At 35.0% G+C, this 22,578-nt stretch overlaps 3 protein-coding genes and 2 pseudogenes across 4 annotated transcripts; 2 read left to right on the forward strand and 3 right to left on the reverse strand.

Moving 5' to 3' along the window:
- Positions 1-385: 385 nt before the first annotated feature.
- On the reverse strand, positions 386-1,425 carry LOC137736907 (major allergen Pyr c 1). The gene is made up of 2 exons (XM_068476222.2): positions 1,102-1,425; positions 386-936 (listed from the first exon to the last, which is right to left on the reverse strand). Exons 1-2 carry the CDS (start codon positions 1,409-1,411, stop codon positions 641-643), a joined length of 606 nt encoding a protein of 201 aa, XP_068332323.2. The 5' UTR covers positions 1,412-1,425; the 3' UTR covers positions 386-640.
- Positions 1,426-11,682: 10,257 nt separating this feature from the next.
- LOC137736576 (major strawberry allergen Fra a 1-3-like) lies at positions 11,683-12,901 on the reverse strand. The gene is made up of 2 exons (XM_068475823.2): positions 12,285-12,901; positions 11,683-12,183 (listed from the first exon to the last, which is right to left on the reverse strand). The coding sequence occupies exons 1-2, from the start codon at positions 12,466-12,468 to the stop codon at positions 11,888-11,890; spliced, it is 480 nt and encodes a 159-aa protein (XP_068331924.1). The 5' UTR covers positions 12,469-12,901; the 3' UTR covers positions 11,683-11,887.
- Positions 12,902-14,517: 1,616 nt separating this feature from the next.
- Positions 14,518-15,384, forward strand: LOC137736575 (major strawberry allergen Fra a 1-3 pseudogene; annotated as a pseudogene).
- A 288-nt stretch (positions 15,385-15,672) lies between these two features.
- LOC137736577 (major strawberry allergen Fra a 1-3) lies at positions 15,673-16,462 on the reverse strand. Its single transcript, XM_068475824.2, has one exon. It carries the CDS (start codon positions 16,362-16,364, stop codon positions 15,885-15,887), a length of 480 nt encoding a protein of 159 aa, XP_068331925.2. The 5' UTR covers positions 16,365-16,462; the 3' UTR covers positions 15,673-15,884.
- A 3,623-nt stretch (positions 16,463-20,085) lies between these two features.
- Positions 20,086-20,860, forward strand: LOC137737044 (major strawberry allergen Fra a 1-3 pseudogene; annotated as a pseudogene). Its single transcript, XR_015955214.1, has one exon. The product of XR_015955214.1 is annotated as a major strawberry allergen Fra a 1-3 pseudogene (transcript).
- Positions 20,861-22,578: the final 1,718 nt, after the last annotated feature.

The raw sequence follows: 22,578 nt of genomic DNA on the forward strand, positions 1-22,578 counted from the left end.
CAGCACCTCGTAGCCGATCAGGAAGCTGCAAATCTCCTGTATATAACCTTGTGTGTACGGAAACTGCAAATCAATTCGGAAAAATTAAATCTTTGGTTTAACCAAATTATTAAAGAAAAAATTTCCAAAAACAAAAGCAAATTAAATTTTTTTTTATATCCACGTGGCGTTCAATCATTGTCCGAATGAATGTCACGTTATCAGTTAACGGTAAATTTAATAACTTTAACGGATGTATAAGGGTGTCATAAAATTATAACTTTATGTACCACTATGAGATGAAAAAAACTACCAAATGTTGAAAATCAAGAAACTTTATAGTAGTAAATTAAGATTAACCCAAAAAATTATTACTGGATACAATGTTTGCAAGTGAGACATCAACTGATTAAAAAGTACTTTAATTATATTTATAGAAGATAATACACTCTGTTCAGTCTGCAACTTTTTTCCAAACAAAGAAATCAATACAAGAAGATCATCACAACCATAACACTTATTTTTCAAGCCCAAACTGCCCAAACCATGGTTATTACTTTTGACTGACGAGAAAAAAAACATACACGGAAAAGCCACACAACCTTCGACTGACCATATAGTAACGGTAACACCCGAAACACCATAGATACATGTGATTAATTTAGTTGTATGCGTCGGGGTGGTCCTTAAGGTAGCTCTCAATAAGCTTGAACAAACCATGGGCCTCCTCTTTTCCAGCCTTGACGTGCTCTTCCTTAATTTCAACACCTCCTTTGGTATGGTAGTGGCTGATGCTCTTGATGGTTGAACCACTTCCAGATGCCACCAACTTGGTCTCGTAAGATATTTTCTCGATGGTGTCTGTCAAAGCATCTCCTTCAATCAAAGTATAGGCGTATGAGTAGCTTGCTTCGTCAATCGAGTCGATCCTGTGCTTCACGTAGCCGTACTGGCTGCCTACGAGACAAATAAAATATATAATATTATTAAACTGTGGATACAGACCGCATATAATCATCTAGATCCACCAACACTGTAATAGTCTGACATCAACATGTATACGTGTTTATAAAATTTGTTAAACGAAACCATCGAAATCATTAACCATGCTAATTAACTGACCTTCACCAAAAGTGATCTTCTTGATGGTTCCGGGGCCACCGTTGCCTTCAAGGATCTCAGCATGCTTGACTGCCTGGGGTGCAATCTTGGGGATGAGGTTGTCAGCATCGAGGACAAAGGCCTTGAACAATCTTGATGGTGGAATCTCAGAGGTGAACTCGTTCTCAAATGTGTAAAGTCCCATGATGATTAAAAAAGGGTTGGAAAATGAGCAAAGGAAGGATGATGGTTTTTTTGAAGGTTGAGAGTATTGTGTTGGAGATGAGTACTGGGAGGTGGTATTTATATACAGTTTGGGGCATATTATCATTTGATCATTCGATGTCTCCAAATTTACAAGGAATTTAAAATGTTTATTACAAATTTGTGTCACTGGTGTGTTGGATAACTCCAAGTGACAATATTTAATAGAAATTTGACTTGGTCAAATAAAGCACCCTTGAATTGATTAATAAAAAAAATCCAACTGGTTTTTCTTTTTTGTGAGACGGTGAGAGTTTAGCCAAGAAACTAAAGGCTTCTAGATGTATGGTTAGGTCATCTCAAACTAAAGAGTTAAGATCGTCAGAGGGTCAAAAATAACTTAAAAACCGTCTCCAACCTAAGATTAGGCCAATTGACTCGTGGAATCTAAAGGGCCCCATAGAATCTGAAAGGGCCAAAGGACTAGCAAAAAAATAGAGCAATCTTGTCGGTTATAACCAACAGAGCCGTTGTATTCAAATTTTTTTTTTTTTGGTTTTTTGTGCCAATATTTTTTTTTAATTCTTAAAAATTTTAATTTTTTTTCTATAAATACCTAAACCATTCATTAAATTTAAGTTCTAATTTTTTTTGGTTTTTTGGGCCAATTATCATTGTAGTTTTTAAATTTAAGTTGTAGTTTTTAAATTTAAATTATAAATTATGTTTGGCCCTCGGTTGGAGACGGTTTTTGTAACATGGCTAAAACGAGCTCTATGGCCCTTTGACCCTCAGTTGGAGATGGAGGCAAATATGACCTTGTATTGTTCATTAAAATATTAATATCTTGAAGGACCATAAGGTTAAAATGATCCATCTGAACAACCCTCGGTTGGACATAACCTTAGATTATTAGCTTCAATTACTCCCGATCGGCCCCAGTTCTGGCTGTGCATGGATATAGTTTCTAGGCTGCTTTTGCAGATTCTAATAACTGTTGGCAGATCTCATTTTAATTAGATGGCAAAAGGTAGGAATGCAAGATGGAGATGATGCTTTTTGAAAATAACATGTTTGGAGCTTTATAAATCATCAGACATAGTTCACGGGAAAAAAGCAACCGAAGAATTAAAAAGTACACACATTCACAAGTTGTGACAAAATTGATCAATAATTATAATTTATAAATGTTAAAACTTTTTTACTTTGGTTTGGTTAATTATCATCGTGGTAATTTTTTTTTCTCTTTTTTAATTTGGGAGAGGATGAGCGAGGGGTGCTGAAGACTTCTTTTTATTTCAAAAATGGCAAGTGGCAGTCAACATTGCCTATCAATTTCCAGTTGCTTTCTGAACCATTTCTTATTATGGGGTAAATTTTTTATCTTGCGTTTGAGAATAGAAGTAAACTCCTTATTAACTTACTTGGAATCAAATAGTCGTCACAAATGTTGAATAACTAATGGTACATCTTATTAGTTATACTTGGGATGGATTTGTACAAAGAGAAAAAAAAATCCAAAGTTCATGAGATAAATTTTGTGACTGATAAACTAGCTAACTTGAGTATATCGTGTTTACTTAGTCCAATTTATTTCGATCAAGCAATTTATCTCTTGTCGACATCTCTTAATGGTAAATACTGTAGGGATCTTTAGATCAAATGATATTTTATTATAGTTTCTCTTTGTTGGCAGCCCCGCTGTTAACCAAAAACAGATTAATCCAAAGTTATAGGCTAATTTAGAGAAAAATGAGATTGATATAATAATGCAGAGAAACCAAAATTCAATCGCTTCATTCATGCATGAAGCAATTGATTGGATTAATGGAGTAGTTCGCATTACCAAATACCACATATGGACGGCAACAACGTGTCTCACAATTACAGCTGACCATGTAGATTCAAATTTTTATCCCATGCATGTGACCAATTAACTTTACCTTACCAGAAGAAAATAAATAAATAAAAAAAATTGGGCAATAATTCTGCCGAAAGCTGGAGGAATGTCGTCATACAAACAGGATTCAACGTGCTTATAACATGCATGATAACGTTTTTGCTTCTTTCAATAATAAAATCCCCAAAGTATTGCTTATATAATGAGTTCCCTAGCAACGAAGGATCTGCTGGAATCAATTAATCTCTAAAGAAAGTATATCGAATATGGTTGATTCGTTGCCAATAATCAATTATTATTATTTTTTTATTAAACTATTTTTACGACCTTTATATAATCACGAATTCAATAGATTTGTACAACCCATTACTAATTTTTGTATTTTGTACAACCAATTAGTAATTTTTTTGTTGCTCTATCAACTAATCATAGTTGACTAAATAGTTTTATAGGAAAATTAACAAAAAGTTCAAAAAAAATTTAACTTTAATGAAAAATGATAAATAAAAATGTAATAAATATTACCAAAAAAAATATAAAAATATAATTTTTCATTAAAAGTAAATAGTACGTTAAAACTCTCTAGTTTTATTGGCACAGTAAGTTTGAACTGACTTAACAATATAGACCGAGTAATGATATAAAAATATGGACCACTAACGTCCCATCTTTATTAAAAAAAAAATATTAATATTTGATAAGAATATCATTTTTTTATAGATAAGCTCCTGTAAACAATTATTGCAGGTTAGGCACGAATATAATACGGTCGGCAGTCCTAATGGGACATTTCTAAAACTAGTCAAATTTTACAGACTTTATCCTTTTTTTAGGAAGTATAATTCTTTTCCCTCCTCTCCTCTCATACATTGTTTTTTGTTTCATTATCTTTATAAAAAAAATATCAATATAGGATATTAACGTGATTTAACCGTGACCGTTCAAATAGTATGGAAGAGAAGGGGAGAGAGATTATGAGAGAAGAGAATCCTCCTCCTTTTTTTAGACAGCTTGAAAACTTGAGGGGAATTTGAGGAGATAATTAACATGGAATTGGATCTCATCCGAATTCAAATTGTAAGGATTTTAAGAATTCTCATATCTTAGTTATTTATTAGGTATCGTACACTCAGAAATTATTTCACTTTTTTTATTTAAAATTAAACACAAATAGTACTTGACGAAAACTAACCATATGATATACAATAAACGGTTAGAATATGAAAATATCTAGGATTCCCACAAAGTAGATCCGGAGATAATCATCTTCCAATCAACATCGCCTAGGTCAGTTCATTATTCGAGTGTTTATTTTTCAAATTGGCTAAAAAAAATTGGTAAGAGTCAAATAGTTAGTTATCTAAACTAAATATTAATATCATTGTCTTTGTCAACTAAAAATGGTGAAAAAGACTATTTATCTTTTTATCACAACAACAAAAATTAAGGGTAGTAATATAATTTCACAAAATAAAATTTTACTGTTTTTTGTGTACAACATGTGACTTTAACATTTCTAACTTTTTAAAAAAAAAAAACCTTCTCTCCTTCTCTCCTCACCACACGTTCTCTCTCTCTCTTTTTTTTCACTCATTCAATTTTAAAAACAAAAATAAAACGTTTCACATGCACTTTATGTGTGGGCGTATACCGGTATACATTTATTTGTTAGAAAGTATATGCAATTCTACAGTGCAAATGATAAAAGTAATTGCATGCATGTTCGCCTCTGTTACTGAATCAAAATACATCTATGCTATCATCCTTACCGATCTAAATCAAGTTCCATGTTTTCATGATCTTTTTTCTTCATAAGACTTTTGGAAAATAAGAAAAAGCTGTATTTTTCACATGTCCCACCACATCGACATAAAGATTAACGTAGTTTGTCTTAAACTCGGATATTCCTCATTGCCCGGGATATTCCCAATTTTATGCAAATCCCATAACGAAAAGCCCTCACCATTTGCAAGTGTTGGGCCATGAACTTCGTTTTACCCAATTATTTTACCCCGTCCCTTTAGTGTAAGTATATTATTTTGCAGAAAAAAAAAAAACTCTTTGATTGCATTTCAATACTGTCGATGATCTTGTAATGTAATTGTAGTATACCTTAACAGTATAAAAAGGTGTCGGCAAAGTAGCACTAATCTAATTGCAATAATAACATTATCATTCTACGTTGTTAGGCATAACCTTATTGGTATTATTACGTAACATTGAACTATAAACTTTGACGAATATAGTATGATTTACATTTTTTGTAATTTAAAGTTGAATAGTAACGTCATGTTGTAACACCATTAAATGTGAAGGTAAATGGCTGACAAATATAAATTACAATGCATAATAATTTCATGAAGCCACTAATAATTTATTATAAAAAGAGTAATGTTATCTTTTCTTTTTATACTAAAATAATATTACTACTTTAATTTACACTAGAGATGAGGATGTTTGAATTCGAAACACAGTAGATTGAAGATGAATGCCTTATTATAGAACAATTCATCACTTGCACCGATACTCTTTTTTTATTTATTTAGAAAGAAAAAAATTACCGTACAATTTCCAGTACTTGATTAATAATGTAGTTTGTATCACATTTATACAAAAAATAACGTGATAATTACTAATACAAATTTATAGTATGACAATATAACGTATATACCAAACTAGGTATATTTTCCATAGTTTAGTCACTAGTTGATAAGGGTCTTTCTAATTTCGAGTGTAAGAAGCTGTTTCAGCATACTAGACCGGCAACTGCTCCTCATAATATTATTTTCAATCTAAAGAATTACGATCACATCTTTTATTTTATTTTATTTTATTTATCTTAAAATTGTTCTTTTGTTGGTAATGCAGGAAATCTATGTAGCTGAGGGAATTTTTTTGTTCTCCCTTTTTCGGACTTACTGGGTTTGGTTTCAGCAATGGCAACTGGCAGTCAACATTGGCTATTGATACCTTTGATTTTTCTATGCTTCAAAACTTTGCCTGTTGCCTTGATGCGCTGCGCTGCCTTTTTATTGCCCATAGTGACCCGAAATATCTACTTCTGTACTGCACAATTAGCTTAACAAACATTTATAGAGGATGGAAATGACTAGCAACTTATAAGACCTATGAATCTATGTTAGCAACAAAAAATTTATGGTTCCTGGAGTATACTCCATGTATATTTGTACCATACTCATGAGTTTTATATATTGAAGTCATGTGTCCAATACATGGAACTCATAAATTCAATAAATTAGTATTTCATTCAAATTTTCCGGTTTACTATAGAAATGTGATTCTTATATAAGTTAAATATATTGATATATAATCATACTCACTTTTTCCGACCTACTGTGTAAGGTGAAGCAAAATATGATAAAGTTAAATATAGAAACTTGGAATTCAAGTAAGAATTAATTTTTCAAATCATATTCGTTTCATCATTTTAAAAGGTCAATCGATAATAATGGTAACAAGTAATTATATGTCTAACACGCTAATTGTCCTCGTTTCAAATCATATTCGTCCAACTTGCAATTGGTACCAAAATTTGTCTTGGTACATCCAATACGCAAAATTTGTCTTGGTACATCCAATACGCAAAATTTGTCTTGGTACATCCAAACGCAAATTTGTCTTGATACATCTAACACGCTCATTGTCCTCAAAATGCGTCTATGTTTAACATACATAATCATCCAAACATGTTTTTTCTTGGTCTGTCATAATAAAGACACCCGATAAAAAGAAAAATATATAAGTACATAAAACTCTTGTTCTTTTAATGTCATTTCAAGTTAGTTTTAATATTTTTAATTAAATATTTCAAATAAGTAATCAACATATTAAAAGTCACATCTGTAAAGTTCCAGTTAAAATTGTATGTGTGGTAACAATAGTAAAGTTCCAGTTAATATTTTTCGTTAAAATTGTATGTGTGGTAACAATAGTCCCCACTAATAAGCTTATTTGGACAACAGAATTAAAAATAAAATAACGTCATAAAATGAAGATTAAAATAACAAATAATATGAAAAACAAAATAAAGAAAAATCATGTCACCTCCACCTCCAAGCTGAACCTGCCACGGTCAGAACCCATCAACTGGGTAGTGACCAAGAATGATTAGAATATCAGTTGCCTCCAAACTAAAATCGAAACATAAATTATAAAATGAAGAAGCCATAAAAAGGTGTTAAATTGGAGCAAAAGTTAAAATCAAATTAATTCAAGAAGGTAGTCGCCTAATAAAGAAGGTCGTTCATAATTCAGATAGGTTTTCGAGGAGCTTGAGATTCTGCTCAAGCGAGTTCCTCATCCGCCAATTTTCAGCTAGTAGAGCCTCCAATTCTTTATTAGACATTAAACACTTGGTTCCCTCATGCTCATCTTCATTATGGTTGCAGTGAGGATGATGGTGGATGCATTTCATGGCAGTTCATACCATGTTTAGGACATTCTTCTCCATGTTGGAAGCTTGAGTTGCAGGATGGAGTCGATAGTGGTGCGTTGGGTTTAGAAGTGATGTGGGTGGTGGTGACTGTTGGTGGATGGAGGGCGATAGTGCCTCGGTGGTGAGAAGAAGTTGCGGCTGGCTAGGGTTCAATGGGTTTTTTCTTTCATTCTATTTTTTTCTTTAAATTTGCCTAAGATGGAAAATTTAAATAGTGGTTAAGAATTTGACTTTTCAAAAAGATTGGATACTTATTTGGAATGTTTGAAAATAGTAGAATTAATTTAGAATGATACTAAAAGTAGGGGATTTTTTTTTTTATTATTTTTTTATGACGGTGGCGAAGTTTTATGTACTTAATCTTATATAAATTAGAGTGCTAATAAATCCATCTCACTCTCTTATGTGCCCAACCACTTTTTTTATAAAATATTTGATACCAATTTTACCCTCTTGTAAATTGACATCTCAGAACCAAAGCAAAAAAAAAAAAAAAAAAAAAAAAAAAAAGAAATAAGGGCCTCAGTATGGATCAATTTATGCAATTTTTTTGGTAGTTTTTTGTTTCAAAGTTCGAGAGATGGTCAAGTTGGGCTGCTCAATCTTCCAGTTCTATAACCTTGAATTTCTTGCGCCTCAAATTGCTCATAAAAGCATCAGAAAGTGGCAGAAAGTGGCAAAAAGGGTGTTATCAAGTGGTTTGTTTGGGGTCCCTCTCCCATTAGTACTTTGTCTGGCATTAAGTGGTTTGTTACCTTTATAGATGATTGCACACGTATGACGTGGATTTATGTGATGAAAAATAAAAGTGATGTGAGTATGGTGTTTTGGTCCTTCTCCAAAATGGTTGCAACACAATATTCCTTTGTTGTTAAGGTTCTCCGTTCTGATAATGGAGGTGAATATATTGGTTATGAGTTGTCTAACTTTCTTCGGGATCAAGGAATCTTGCATAAAACTACTTGTCCTCATACCCCATAACAAAATGGGGTTGCAGAGAGAAAAAACCATCATATCTTGGAGACTGCCCGTGCCTTTCTTATTAGTGCATCCGTACTTCACCGGTTCTGGCATGATGCAGTCACTTATGCTGTGTATTTCATTAACCGTATGTCATCCCAGGTGTTGGACTTTCGTACAACTCTCCAAGTGTTAACGGAGTTTGTTCCAGTTGTGTCCACCCATACCCTTACTCCCCATGTCTTTGGGTGTGTGGCTTACGTTCATATTCATAAGATTCATCGTAGTAAGTTGGATCCATGTGCCCACCGGTGTGTTTTCCTTGGTTTTGCTCCATAACAAAAAGGGTATAAGTGCTACCATCTAGAAACTCGCCATATGTATGTGACCATGGATGTTACTTTCTCGGAGTCCGAGTATTTCTATGTTTCAATTCCATCACCTTCTGATCACTAGGGAGAGAATATTATCGATGATCTTAGGTGGTTGGAAATATGTGGCTCAAGGGAAAAAGAGAGCTGTGAAAACTCTCGGCATACTGCAGAAATGAGTAGTGAAGGCTCACAACAAGAGCCTGCCGAGCACTGGAGTTTTATTCAGCCACTTGAGCCCTCTCGACAACAGCTTGCCGAATGTGATGAAGAAAGTCGGCATGAAGCTGCCGAGCCAGTCACGCCATTGCCTACCGAATCGGCAACCCTTTCTCTCTCGACTTCGATAGTGCTACCCAATATGTCTCCTCTGAATATCCCTGAGGTAAGTACTACTGATACTTATGTAACTAGTCCAGATAACATTGTGAGTACATATAAGTTGCCACCAAGGCAAAATCATGGTGTTCCTCCTGATAGATTTTCTCCTGAAGGAAAAATGAAGTATCCAATTGCTAATTTTGTGTCGTGCTTGAACCTTGCCTTGGAACGCCAAGCCTGGGTAAATAATATATAAGCAATCCAAGCACCAACCAGAGTTGAGGAGGCCTTGAAGGATCCTAAATGGGCTGCTGCAATGGATGAAGAAATGATGGCATTACATAAGAATGATACATGGGAGGTAACGGAGCTACCTAAAGGGAAGAAACCGGTTGGGTGTAGATGGGTCTTTATAGTTAAATACAAGGCAGACGGATTAGTAGACAGGTATAAAGCAAGGTTAGTGGCAAAGGGTTATACTCAGACTTATGGGTTAGTGGCAAAGGGTTATACTCAGACTTATGGTGTTGATTATCAAGAAACTTTTTCTCCAATGGCGAAGATGAATACAGTACGTGTTCTAATCTCTTTAGCTGCTAATCTGAATTGGCCACTAAAACAATTTGATGTAAAAAATGTTTTTCTTCACGGGCATTTGGAAGAAGAGGTATATATGGATTTTCCTCCAGGGTTCAATACCGGAGGGAAAACAGGAGTATGTAGATTGTTAAAGTCACTTTACGGACTTAAGTAGTCACCTCATGCATGGTTTGGAAAATTCACTCAAGTGATGAGAAGAATTGGGTATTATCAGAGTCACTCGGATCACACATTATTCGTGAAACAGAGAAGTGGAAAAGTGACCGCCTTAGTTATTTATGTGGATGACATGATAATAACGGGTGATGATACATAAGAGATGATGAGGCTAGAGCGAAACCTGGCTGCCGAATTCGAGATGAAGAATCCAGAAGATTTGAAATATTTTCTTGCCGTGGAGGTTGCTCGGTCATCCAGAGGTATTTTCTTGTCTCAACGTAAATATGTTCTGGATTTATTAAAAGAAACAGGGATGCTGGGATGTAAACCGGTGGACACTCCCATCGTGGAAAAACATTATTTGGGGATTTATCCAGATCAAAAACCAGTTGACAAAGGTATGTATCAAAGACTGGTGGGGAGGCTGATCTATTTGTCTCACACTCGTCCGGATATTGCCTATGCTGTAAGTGTGGTGAGTAAATTCATGCACTCACCATGCGTGGATCATATGGCGGCAGTAACGAGAATCTTGGCTTATTTGAAGTATGCACCTGGTAAAGGCGTCTTGTATGCGTGTCATGGACATATGAGGATTGAGGGTTTTATTGATGCTGATTAGGCAGGTGATGTAACTGATAGAAGGTCTACATCTGGGTATTTTACATTTGTTGGAGGTAATTTGGTCACTTGGCGAAGCAAGAAACAAAATGTAGTATCAAGATCCTCTGCTGAAGCCGAGTATAGGGGAATGGCACAGGGTGTGTGTGAAATTCTTTGGCTACAGAAGTTACTTTGGAGTCTTGGTTTTAAACAAACAGAAGCAATGGAGTTGTATTGTGATAATAAGTCCGCTAGAGAAATAGTTGAGAATCCAGTACAACATGATATGACTAAACATGTGGAGGTTGACAGACATTTTATCAAAGAAAAGCTGAAGAAGAAGATTGTGTCAATACCTTTTGTGAACTCAGAAGAACAACTTGCAGACATTCTTACCCATGCCGTGTGTAGTAGGCGCTAGTCAAGTTGGGCATGAGTAATATCTATGCTCCGACTTGAGGGGGAGTATTGGAATAAATCAATGTTTAAGAGAAAAGCAATGTAAATATTCTGTTATTATTAGTGTCTTGTTTAGAAAGGATAATATGTCCTTTATTTGTTTCCTTTTGTAACAATGATTGTATGTACCTATTTACCCAGAATTATGGAATATACGTGATTAAGCCATAAAATTCAATACTCTCGCATTGCAAATGCTCCTCCAGCAGAAGGATGAGTTAGCTACTCCTCGTATCAACTTCCTTCACAGTCAACGTCTTAGTAAACTAATTCGTACTGGTAAATGCATAACGGTGGAAATGTCGAAGGCTATCAGTCCTTTTTTCTTTTACTTATATATATTTTTAAAAATTACTTGTTTTCCCATTTTATATTAATTATCGCTTTCTATAATTTTTCTTGATTTTATTAATTGTCAATTCACGTAAATTCAGATACTATCGCCTTGTTAAAAAAATTCACATAAATCCGGCATTATTATCTACATGAAGTCGCACACCTTTTACTTGATGAAAGACTAATCGCACAGAGTCTGGCAACTCTGGCTACTCCAAAGGCTAAATATCATCGAATAATTTACATATAAGTTGTATATATGTGTGTGTGTGTGTGTATATATATTATTTATTTAGATTAAAATCAAATACAGCATTGCTTTTTAATCATATCCAAAGTGCAAGTCAGAGAAATACTTTGGTATGATGAAAATTTGAAAACCACACACTTGAATAAACAGAGAAAGCAAGACACAAGTTTGTTGCCAATTAGATGGTTTTAGTTGTAGGAATCAGGATTTGCTAGAAGGTGGTTCTCAATAAGCTTGAACAGACCAAGGGCCTTGTCTTTTCCAGCCTTAACATGTTCTTCTTTGATCTCAACATCTCCCTTGGTGTGGTAGTGGCTGATGCTCTTGATATTGGAACCAGTGCCAAATGCCACCAACTTAATCTCATAAGAGATTTTCTCAAGTTTGTCAGAAATGACATCTCCTTCAATCAGACTGTAGCTATACACAAAGCTATCTTTGTCAAGTCCCTCAACCTTGTGCTTTATATAGTTGTATTCACTCCCTGTCAAATGGAAAAATAAATTAGAAATTAAGATACTAGCCAGTATTTTCGATCAATATATATATTAGATAGATAAAATTAACAAGTCAATAGAAACAAACCTTTGCCAAAACTAACTTTCTTGATGGTTCCAACACCGCCATCCCCCTCAAGAATTTCAACAGTTTTGATTGCTTGTGGAGCAATCTTTGGGATGAGGTTGTCAATATCAAGAAAAAGGGCATTGAACAACCTAGCAGGGGGGATGGCTGAGGTGTATTCGGTTTCGTATGTGAAGACACCCATGATGATGATTTTTAAGAGCTTAGAAAATGAGCAAGGAAATTAAGAATGAAAGGAGGAAGCAAAGAGGATGATTGATGTTGATGTGAGAAAATTTTATCACCAGAGAGTGGTATTTATAGATTTGGGATGGAGGGTACGTGTACGGTAATCCCCTATATGTAAAGGATTTAGGACAAAATTTGAAGTTTACAATGGATGTTTTCCATGTGAAATGAAAATGAAATATTTTTTCAATTGCATGCATAAAATATGCCACTTAATACTATGTTCTAGGAATATTATTTTTCACTTGTAAGTGAGAGATTTTAGGCTCAACTCTCGCCAAAAACGAATTTGAACTACATTATTACTAGCCTATTGTGAGGTTAAACTCACCTCCTTCCTTTAGTATGGATAATATCGTTTGTTAAAAAAAAAAAAAAAAAAAAAAAAAAAAAAAGATGTGCTATTCACACACCTCATATTACTTCTTACACATTCCTTGTTAATTTCTATCCGTTGATTTTTTTCAATTCATTAAATCTGACGGTTGAAAATTAGAAAGGTGTGTGAAAAGTAAAATAGGATGTGTGAATATCACACCCCAAAAAAAATTACATGCATAAAATATAAAATAAAAATGCATAAATGTATTAAGTCAAAGAAAGCCACAAATAGAATTTATAGTATCAATGCATAATTGTCCAAAATCAAACTCAATATTATCGTGATTTCCAACGGGTAGAATAATAGTGAATACACTTGGATTTTCTTGATGATCATACGATCGATATCAACTATATATTAACTAACATCACCAATTAATTCATGGTTAATCATACAAGAAAAGGAAGTAGATGCAAGTATTCAACTTCGACATAAAAGACGACCTTAAATGTCGGTAGGCTGTTTGATCATGACAAGCTTACAAATCATAATTTGGATAATGGCATAATAAGTGGGGAGAAAGGCAGTACAAGTGGGAAGAAAGACAGTACACAAATCTCATGATCAGTTCGTATAATATACGGTATAGCATACAAAAACGTCTGTCCTAAAAGAATAAGATTTATGTCCTTGTAATCCTAAGGGTATTTCCGTAAAAAGAAAATAAATCAAAATGAAGCCAAAACAAAACACTTGAACACAAACCACAAATATGAACAAGTTTTAATTTAGTTGTAGGCATCAGGGGTTAGCCATTACGAAAACGATCAAAGAGTTCTAAGGAAATATGAAGAAAATTGTTGATCTACAATATTCAGGTTTTGACTTGGAGTGAAGGGGAATGCTGTAGGTGCTATATATAGACCACAATAATTGAGAGCCTGACCTGATGTGAACAGCTGTGCCTGTAGATCATCAACCAGTATATGCAAGTTGGTACTGTACAATTCTATTGTTGTCCCTACTGCCTCACGACTAGTATATGCACTTCCAGAAGTTCAATTTAGGAATGACTTGACCTGCAATTCAACATTGGCTGCAATGCGTCTACTTTTGATTGGCCGTCATTTGGCTTTTCACATCTCCAAACTGGAATATTCAATTGTAACAAATATTATCCAAATACAGAGTCCTATTCTATTATCTTTTTCAGATGCCCTTGTGTCCGCAGCCCGTGACTATGCCCGTTGTGAATGTCCAAAAATTATTAATAGAGAATATGATCAGAGATACTCCAATAATACGTCAACAAAAATTGAATTATTGAAAAGTCCTGTAAATATAACAGCGAAAGGCACAAAGTGTTAAGTTGGAAGAGAATATGACTTCTAAAATACTAATCACTTAGTGTTACGGTGCAATAGTATTTCTATTTACTTGTACATAAAAGATCTTAGATTCAAACATATAGATGCAAATTCAACACCAATTTATTTTCTGCACCCCTTAATGTAAAAATATATCTTTAAAAAAATGATGTATGATCTCTAAGGCACTAATTGGTAAGCACAAGAAAAAATTGAGGTTAGTCCACCTCGTGAGTAATTGGCCATTTCTTATTCAATTTCCAGATGGTGCTTTCCTTGATTACATTACAAAATTTCCTTGTACAAAAGTAACGGTTCCCACGTCCACGATGAATAAAACCCATTAAACAATTAGGAGCTTTCGCAAACCTTTTGATCCACCTTCTGCCTCAACCTGTAAATGCCAATATCCTCCTCACTTCTTCACAACTCAAAATCTCCCAATACATCATCTTTCTTTCTTAGTCTTCCTCTTCGTCGGTTATTTTCCCACTTCACAAACACATCTCAGAATGATGGGTGTTTTCACATACGAATCCAAGTTCACCTCCGTCATCCCCTCCGTTAGGTTGTACAATGCCTTTGTTCTTGATGCTGACAACCTCATCCCCAAGATTGCACCACAGGCAGTGAAGAGCACTGAGATCCTTGAAGGAGATGGTGGAGTTGGAACCATTAAGAAGATCAACTTCGGCGAAGGTAGCACATACAGCTATGTGAAGCACAGAATCGATGGAGTTGACAAGGACAACTTTGTGTATAAGTATAGTGTGATTGAGGGAGATGCTATCTCCGAAACAATTGAGAAAATATGTTACGAGACTAAGTTGGTTGGCTTCCGGCAGCGGTTGCATCATCAAGAGCATCAACCATTACCACACTAAAGGAGATGTTGAGATCAAGGAAGAGCATGTTAAGGCTGGCAAAGAGAAGGCCTCCCACCTCTTCAAGCTGATTGAGAACTACCTCTTGGAGCACCAAGATGCCAATTGTCTGCTGCTGCATTCATGTGTTATTCAGTCTCGTGTCATCTTTGCCGTCAAATATTGGTGTGGTTTTAATCCGTTTTATATATTTTCTTCCCTTCCAAAACAGTGTTTGGCTTGTACGTAATTGAAGGTTTTGATTGAAGAATGAATGTTGTGTTTCCTTTCATTTGCAATAAACTCAAAATTAATGGATCTGATTATTCCTTCAAGTTTTTGTTAATGCAAGTTTGTATTCGCTAATGTTATGTTCCACCATCCTCATGGGCTTATTTATGGTATGAATTACCAAATGGTTTACAAGGAAAACGAAATCAGAGTTATCCTTTCATCACTTTATGCGCTATGTGGTAGAGATTCAAATGTTATTCAATTATTATGATTTGCGGGTAATTGAAATGTCGCTTCTCATGCGTTCAGTAAACTAAAGGAGTTAGGAAGGTGGAACATAACATTAGCAAATACAAACTTGCATTAAGAAAGACTTGCAGGAATAATCAGATCCATTAATCTTGAGTTTATTGCAAATGAAAGGAAACACAACATTCACTCTTCAATCAAAACCTTCAATTACGCACAAGCCAAACACTGTTTTGGAAGGGAAGAAAATATATAAAACGGATTAAAACCACACTAATATTTGACGGCAAAGATGACACGAGACTGAATAACACATGAATGCAGCAGCAGACAATGTTTAGTTGTAGGCATCCTGGTGCTCCAAGAGGTAGTTCTCAATCAGCTTGAAGAGATGGGAGGCCTTCTCTTTGCCAGCCTTAACATGCTCTTCCTTGATCTCAACATCTCCCTTGGTGTGGTAGTGGCTGGTGCTCTTGATGATGCAACCGCTGTCGGAAGCCACCAACTTAGTCTCGTAACAGATTTTCTCAATTGTTTCGGAGATAGCATCTCCCTCAATCACACTATACTTATACACAAAGTTGTCCTTGTCAACTCCATCGATTCTGTGCTTCACATAGCTGTATGTGCTACCTTCGCCGAAGTTGATCTTTTTAATGGTTCCAACTCCACCATCTCCTTCAAGGATCTCAGTGCTCTTCACTGCCTGTGGTGCAATCTTGGGGATGAGGTTGTCAGCATCAAGAACAAAGGCATTGTACAACCTAGCGGGGGGGATGACGGAGGTGAACTCGGATTCGTATGTGAAAACACCCATGATTCTGGGATGTGTTTGTGAAGTAGGAAAATAACCGACGAAGAGGAAGACTAAGCAAGAAAGATGATGTATTGGGAGATTTTGAGTTGTGAAGAAGTGAGGAGGATATTGGTATTTATAGGCTAGGCAGAAGGTGGATCAAAAGGTTTACGCAAGCTCCTAATTGTTTAATGGGTTTTCTTCTTCGTGGACGTGGGAACCATTACTTTTGTACAAGGAAATTTTGTAATGTAATCAAGGAAAGGACCATCCGGAAATTGAATAAGAAATGGCCAATTACTCACGAGGTGGACTAACCTCAATTTTTTCTTTTGCTTACTAATTAGTGCTCTAGATATATTTTTTCAAGATATATTTTTACACTAAATTTGTGTTGAACTTGCATCCATATGTTCGAATCTAAGATCTTTTATGTACAAGTAAATAGAAATATCATTACATCATAAAACTAAGTGATTAGTATTTTAGAGTTCATATTCTCTTCCAACTTAACACTTTGTGCCTTTCGCTGTTATATTTACAGGACTTTTCAATAATTCAATTTTTGTTGACGTATTATTGGAGTACCTCTAATCATATTCTCTATTAATAATTTTTGGACATTCACAACGGGCATAGTCACGGGCTGCGGACATAAGGGCATCTGAAAAAGATAATAGAATAGGACTCTGTATTTGGATAATATTTGTTACAATTGACTATTCCAGTTTGGAGATGTGAAAAGCCAAATGACGGCCAATCAAAAGTCGACGCATTGCAGCCAATGTTGAATTGCAGGTCAAGTCATTCCTAAATTGAACTTCTGGAAGTGCATATACTAGTCGTGAGGCAGTAGGGACAACAATAGAATTGTACAGTACCAACTTGCATATACTGGTTGATGATCTACAGGCATAGCTGTTCACATCAGGTATTGTAGATCAACAATTTTCTTCATATTTCCTTAGAACTCTTTGATCGTTTTCATAATGGTTAGGCAATCTCCAACTGATGGCTGATCAAAGGGTTCGTTTTAGTCCTCTGGCCTTCCAAGATTTTCCAAGATATTAATATTTTAATGAACAGTACATGGTCATATTTGCCTCTATCTCCAACCGAGGGCCAAAGGGCCAGAGGGCTCGTTTTAGCCCTATCACAAAAAATTGTCTCCAACCAAGGGCCAAAGGACAATAGGGCCAAACATAATTTATTATTTAAAAACTAGAACTTAAATGTTGTTTAAGTTTCATGTTGTTAAATTTTTTTTTATGTTGTATAATTTTTATGTTGGTTAATGTTATTAATATTGTTTCATGTTACTTAATTTAATTTAATGTTGTATAATGGCTTAGGAAGTTATAGAAAAAAATAGAATTAAAAAAAATATGAAACATATTTAGTGAAATAGAAGTTATAGGAAAAAAAAATAGAATTTAAAATAAAATGAAACAAATTTTGTGAAATAGAAGTGATAGGAAAAAATGAAATTAAAAAAAAATATATGAAACAAATTTGTAAAATAAAAGTTATAGGAAAAAAATAGAATTTAAAAAAAATATATGAAAAGTAGAAGTTATAGGAAAATTTTTGTAAATAAAAAATAATAATAAAACTGTTAAAAAAAATATTCAAAGAATTCTTTTCGATTATATAACCGACAGTAATACATTTATACTAGTAATATAATGTATTCCTATCGGTTATAAACGACAAGAAATCCAACATAAGCAAAAAAAAAAAATATGGCCAGTCGGGAAGTGGCCAGCCCTCTAGCCCTTTGACCCCTTGGGATTCCGTGGGGCCCTCTCAGATTCCAGAGCCCTCTGGCCTAGCCCTCAGTTGGAGACGATTTTTGACCCTCTGACCATATGGGCCCTTCAGTTGGAGATGGCCTTAACCCCTGATGCCTACAAGTTACAACTAAATTAAAACCTGTTCATATTTGTGGTATGTGTTCAAGTGTTTTGTTTTGGCTTCCGTTTTGATTTATAGGAAAATAGTAATAAGACATTCTAGTTGGAATAAAATTAAAAAATATTAATATTTTTGTAATACTCTTCAAGAAATATTAATGAAAGTCTTGGTTCTAACCTGTAACTTGCAAATGTTGGCATAAATTACGATCAGCACAAACCTTTCAAAATTACTTTGACTAAAATAAGTATTTGATGTCACATGAAAATTAACCTTGCACAAACCTTTCAAAATTACTTTGAACTAGTTGACGTCACATTAAAATTACGATGAGCACAAACCGTTAAAAATACATCTTCCTATACACCTCCGACTAAAGCTGCTCAAAGATGTATAATTTTGGTCAGAAAGTTCTTCAATGAACAATTTTAATGTGGCGTCAAGTACTCATTTTAGTCAAAAGTCAAGTTTTTTTCTTAATTATCTTTTTATGTCTCGAAAGGAATAATCAATTAACAGTGGGCTCAAATTTAAATTTGCATCAATTCTTTTGAGCAAACTACTTGTAAATCTTTTGAAAATATAAATAGTGAAAGACTTTGAAGTTCTACCAAAAATCAGAACTTCAAGTTCTTTCACTATTTATGAAAAGGCTCGTGCAGGTTGAGAGATTTAATGTCCTTTTTTTCCTTCTTCTTTAGATTTAAGCTATAAGAAAATTCATAGCCAAAAGTTATATTTGGCTGTAAATATAGCTAAATCATTTCTAATGCATTGAAAAAGTAGCGTTATTTTTTATTGCAATATGAAGTCATGATGTAACTTTGGAGTCAAGTGAAACCATTACCCTCGGTAGATGGAAAATACTAGAAAGATCACATATTTGAACTACATTAGAGCATTATTTGGTGTGATAAATGAGAACAAACAAGCATGCATATGTATAACAGAACTAAACTCGTGGCATAGAGTCGATTATATAACGTACAAATACTAACTCGATTGGTTGTTTATCGATATTCAGGCTCATTCAACACAAACCTACTATAAATATTATGTAACATCCCATATCGTTCAGGGGAGTGGATCTTGTAAGCCTTATATGTATATTCTCATCTCTACCTAGCACGAGGCCTTTTGAGAGCTCACTGGCTTCGGGTTCCCAGTTAAGCGAGTAACGCGCGAGAGCACTCCCATGAGGGGTGACCCACTGGGAAGTTTTCGTCTGAGTTCCCAGAAACAAAACCGTGAGGGCGTGGTTGGGCCCCAAAGCAGACAATACCATACTACGGTGGAATCGAGTCCGGAATGTAATGGGGATCCGGATCAAGATGTGACATATTATGTTAAATTTTCAGAAACACTAATATGACGATATTCTAAACCGATCATGCGATCCCATTTGAATAAAACACTTGGGAACGAGTAACATTGTAGTTTCATGGCAGTCCTTATGTTGATCAAAGAGTTCAGATATGTAGATATGTAATGAATCAAAAAGGGAACTTAGGTTTATTCTAGACCATAAAGATATTATTGAGTCAGTAGTCAACTTAGCACACCAGCTCTGCTGTAATATTCCGATCATCAAGTCTTAGAACATTTTCTATTAAAAAAATTCCACATTATTAATTAGCACACCAGCTAGTTGTATTAAGTTGGAATTTACAAAATCAACTTCTAGAGGTGCCTTTCTATGACTATTCAAATTGGAAACAACCAATGGGAAATTAAAAACTGTCCAAATTTCTCTATCAGTGGGGGTCCACATTACATGGCAGCCCCTCAGCAATAACCTATAAATACCACCTCGATATCTTCCACCATCAAATACCTTCATTATCAATTTCTCTTTTGATCTTCCTTCACATTTCATTCTTACTTCGATCATTTTCTAAGCTCTCAATCATTACCATGGGTGTCTTCACATATGAAACTGAATTCGCCTCAGTCTGCGCTCCTGCTAGGTTGTACAATGCTCTTGTTCTTGATGCTGACAACCTCATCCCAAAGATTGCTCCACAAGCAGTTAAAACTGCTGAAATTCTTGAGGGAGATGGAGGTGTTGGAACCATCAAGAAGATTAGCTTTGGTGAAGGAAGTGAATACAGCTATGTGAAGCACAAGGTTGATGGAATTGACAAAGATAACTTTGTCTACAATTACAGTTTGATTGAAGGAGATGTCATTTCTGACAAGATTGAGAAGATCTCTTATGAGACTAAGTTGGTGGCTTCCGGTAGCGGTTCTGTCATCAAAAGCACCAGCCATTACCACACCAAGGGAGATGTTGAGATTAAGGAAGAGCATGTTAAGGCCGGGAAAGAAAGAGCCCATGGTTTGTTCAAGCTCATTGAGAACTACCTTGTCGCCAACCCTGATGCATATAACTAAAACCATCGATCTAAATATGATTCTGCACGCTATGGAGTAGGGGAAACAAATTTTGTATCCTCTCCTTTTTTTTCTGTTTATTCAGCGGTGTGGCTTTCCATTTTTTCTTTGCTCATACGGAAGCAGTTTTTGTTTGCAATTTGGAGTTATGATTCAAGTGTAATATTGTATTTGATTTTAATCTCAATAAATGAAACAACATTCGATTACTTTTATACAGAGAACAATGATCTAATTCTTTTTAGGTAATTTATGATTGAATATCATAATTCATAGACGTTCGGGTTATATTGGGTTTGAATGGTTGCGGGCCAAACAAGTGAGAAATGGAGCCCAAAAATGGGCTTAGCAGTGGGCACCCCAACAGTTGGTTCCGGGCTGGAAGCAGAACATGCCGAAAATTTGGCTTGGCCCGAGAAATGGAGCACCCATGCTGTCGGCTTTGCAGTGAAAAAAGGGGCTCCTAAGTTACCACTCCTTAATCGCTGATTCTACCCCAAATGTCTGACTGCATTTCCAGTTAAAATGAAATATTACTACTGAAATTGTATTATACATTCAGAATAACCCTAAGAAGACATGATCATATTATCTAACCAATTCTCTCTTCATGTGTTCCTCAAAAAATCTGATTCATGAAGATTCTTCCCCCAACTAAAGAAGAGATCTTGGCGGAATTGCCGCATATGAAATTGAGCATAATTTTTCATAGCCCACTTTTTTTCTCGAGAAGAGATGGGAAACATGGTCAATTTCATTTGATTGAATAGTTGACCCAGCTCCTTGTTGTTTGAAGAAACCCTCTGCTTCAATTGGTATTTTTTTTTTTTTTACAAAAAGCAAACATGAGATATCAAATCCAGTCTTTCACTAAGATTTTGAAAAGCAGATGTTATCTACAACAACATGGGGTGTGGAGCTAACCCCACAACATGTAACATGAGATGAGTTTGGTAACTCACTTATACTATAAGAGACATAGGGCTAAAGAGAGCCACAAAATGATCCTTTGTGTATAATTTTGTATAATCTCAAATGTTATCAGTTTGGAGCTTGAGCTGAGAAGAAGGCAGCCTAGCAGCAGCAGGAGCCCAGCAAAGCTGGGTTGACCCGAGCGAGGTGTCAACCATCAGACCTGGCAAGGAGAAGAAGCCCAAAAAACTGGACTTGAGCTCAGTGTGCGTAGCAAGCACATGGAGCTGCAGGGTGCCATTTTGCGGCATAGGCCACAGCGCAGGCTCGGCTCGGCACATTGGCACGATGCAGCTTCAGGCGGCGGCACAACTGTGATTTTCTCTTCTTTATTTTTTTTTATTTAGGTTTATAAAACCCTAGTTCGTGTTTCTATTTTTTTTTTTTTTTTTCTCCTTTGACTCACACAATTCAACATAACAATGTAGCATATTATAACATAACTTGCATATTCGAAATTTGGACATATTAATTGTGTGTGCATGAACATGCTATATATATATATTGAATAGTATACGCAATATACAATATGTAAAATAGGGTCTTTTAGAGATAAGGATTAAATGAGATGATTTTACGACTATTTACAATATGTAAAATATGGGCTTTATTTTAATGCACCATAACATATCACTTATAAGAAAACCACATATTTTACTACTATTTACAACAATGCCATATTCATTGTTTGCAACGTAACCTCCACCATCAGAGTTTTGAAAATGTAACCGTAGATTCACTATCACCCATAACTGTAACATCCTTTTCATTTTCTACAAGATATCATCTTTTTTGTCTATATTGTACCTTTTTATTTTATTTTTATAATGATTCAAATTTGAAATATTTTATAACCAGTTCCATTGTCATACTTTTGAAAGCTCTCATAATGATATGGTGTGGAGAATGCACTAATTTACAACCAAAAATTGTCTAGGCAGAAATAGGATTACTT

Source organism: Pyrus communis, chromosome 13 (genome assembly GCF_041283825.1).
Source record: "Pyrus communis isolate YQ-2024b chromosome 13, ASM4128382v1, whole genome shotgun sequence".
Classification (NCBI taxonomy): domain Eukaryota; kingdom Viridiplantae; phylum Streptophyta; class Magnoliopsida; order Rosales; family Rosaceae; genus Pyrus; species Pyrus communis.

Excerpts from the sequence above, each read along its gene's own strand:
- LOC137736907 (XM_068476222.2), bottom strand. The coding sequence starts at position 1,411 with ATGATAATATGCCCCAAACTGTATATAAATACCACCTCCCAGTACTCA. Across the intron at positions 937-1,101 it reads GAAGATCACTTTTGGTGAAG|GCAGCCAGTACGGCTACGTG; the intron begins GTCAGTTAATTA and ends TTTGTCTCGTAG.
- LOC137736576 (XM_068475823.2), bottom strand. The coding sequence starts at position 12,468 with ATGGGTGTCTTCACATACGAAACCGAATACACCTCAGCCATCCCCCCT. Across the intron at positions 12,184-12,284 it reads GAAAGTTAGTTTTGGCAAAG|GGAGTGAATACAACTATATA; the intron begins GTTTGTTTCTAT and ends TCCATTTGACAG.
- LOC137736577 (XM_068475824.2), bottom strand. The coding sequence starts at position 16,364 with ATGGGTGTTTTCACATACGAATCCGAGTTCACCTCCGTCATCCCCCCC.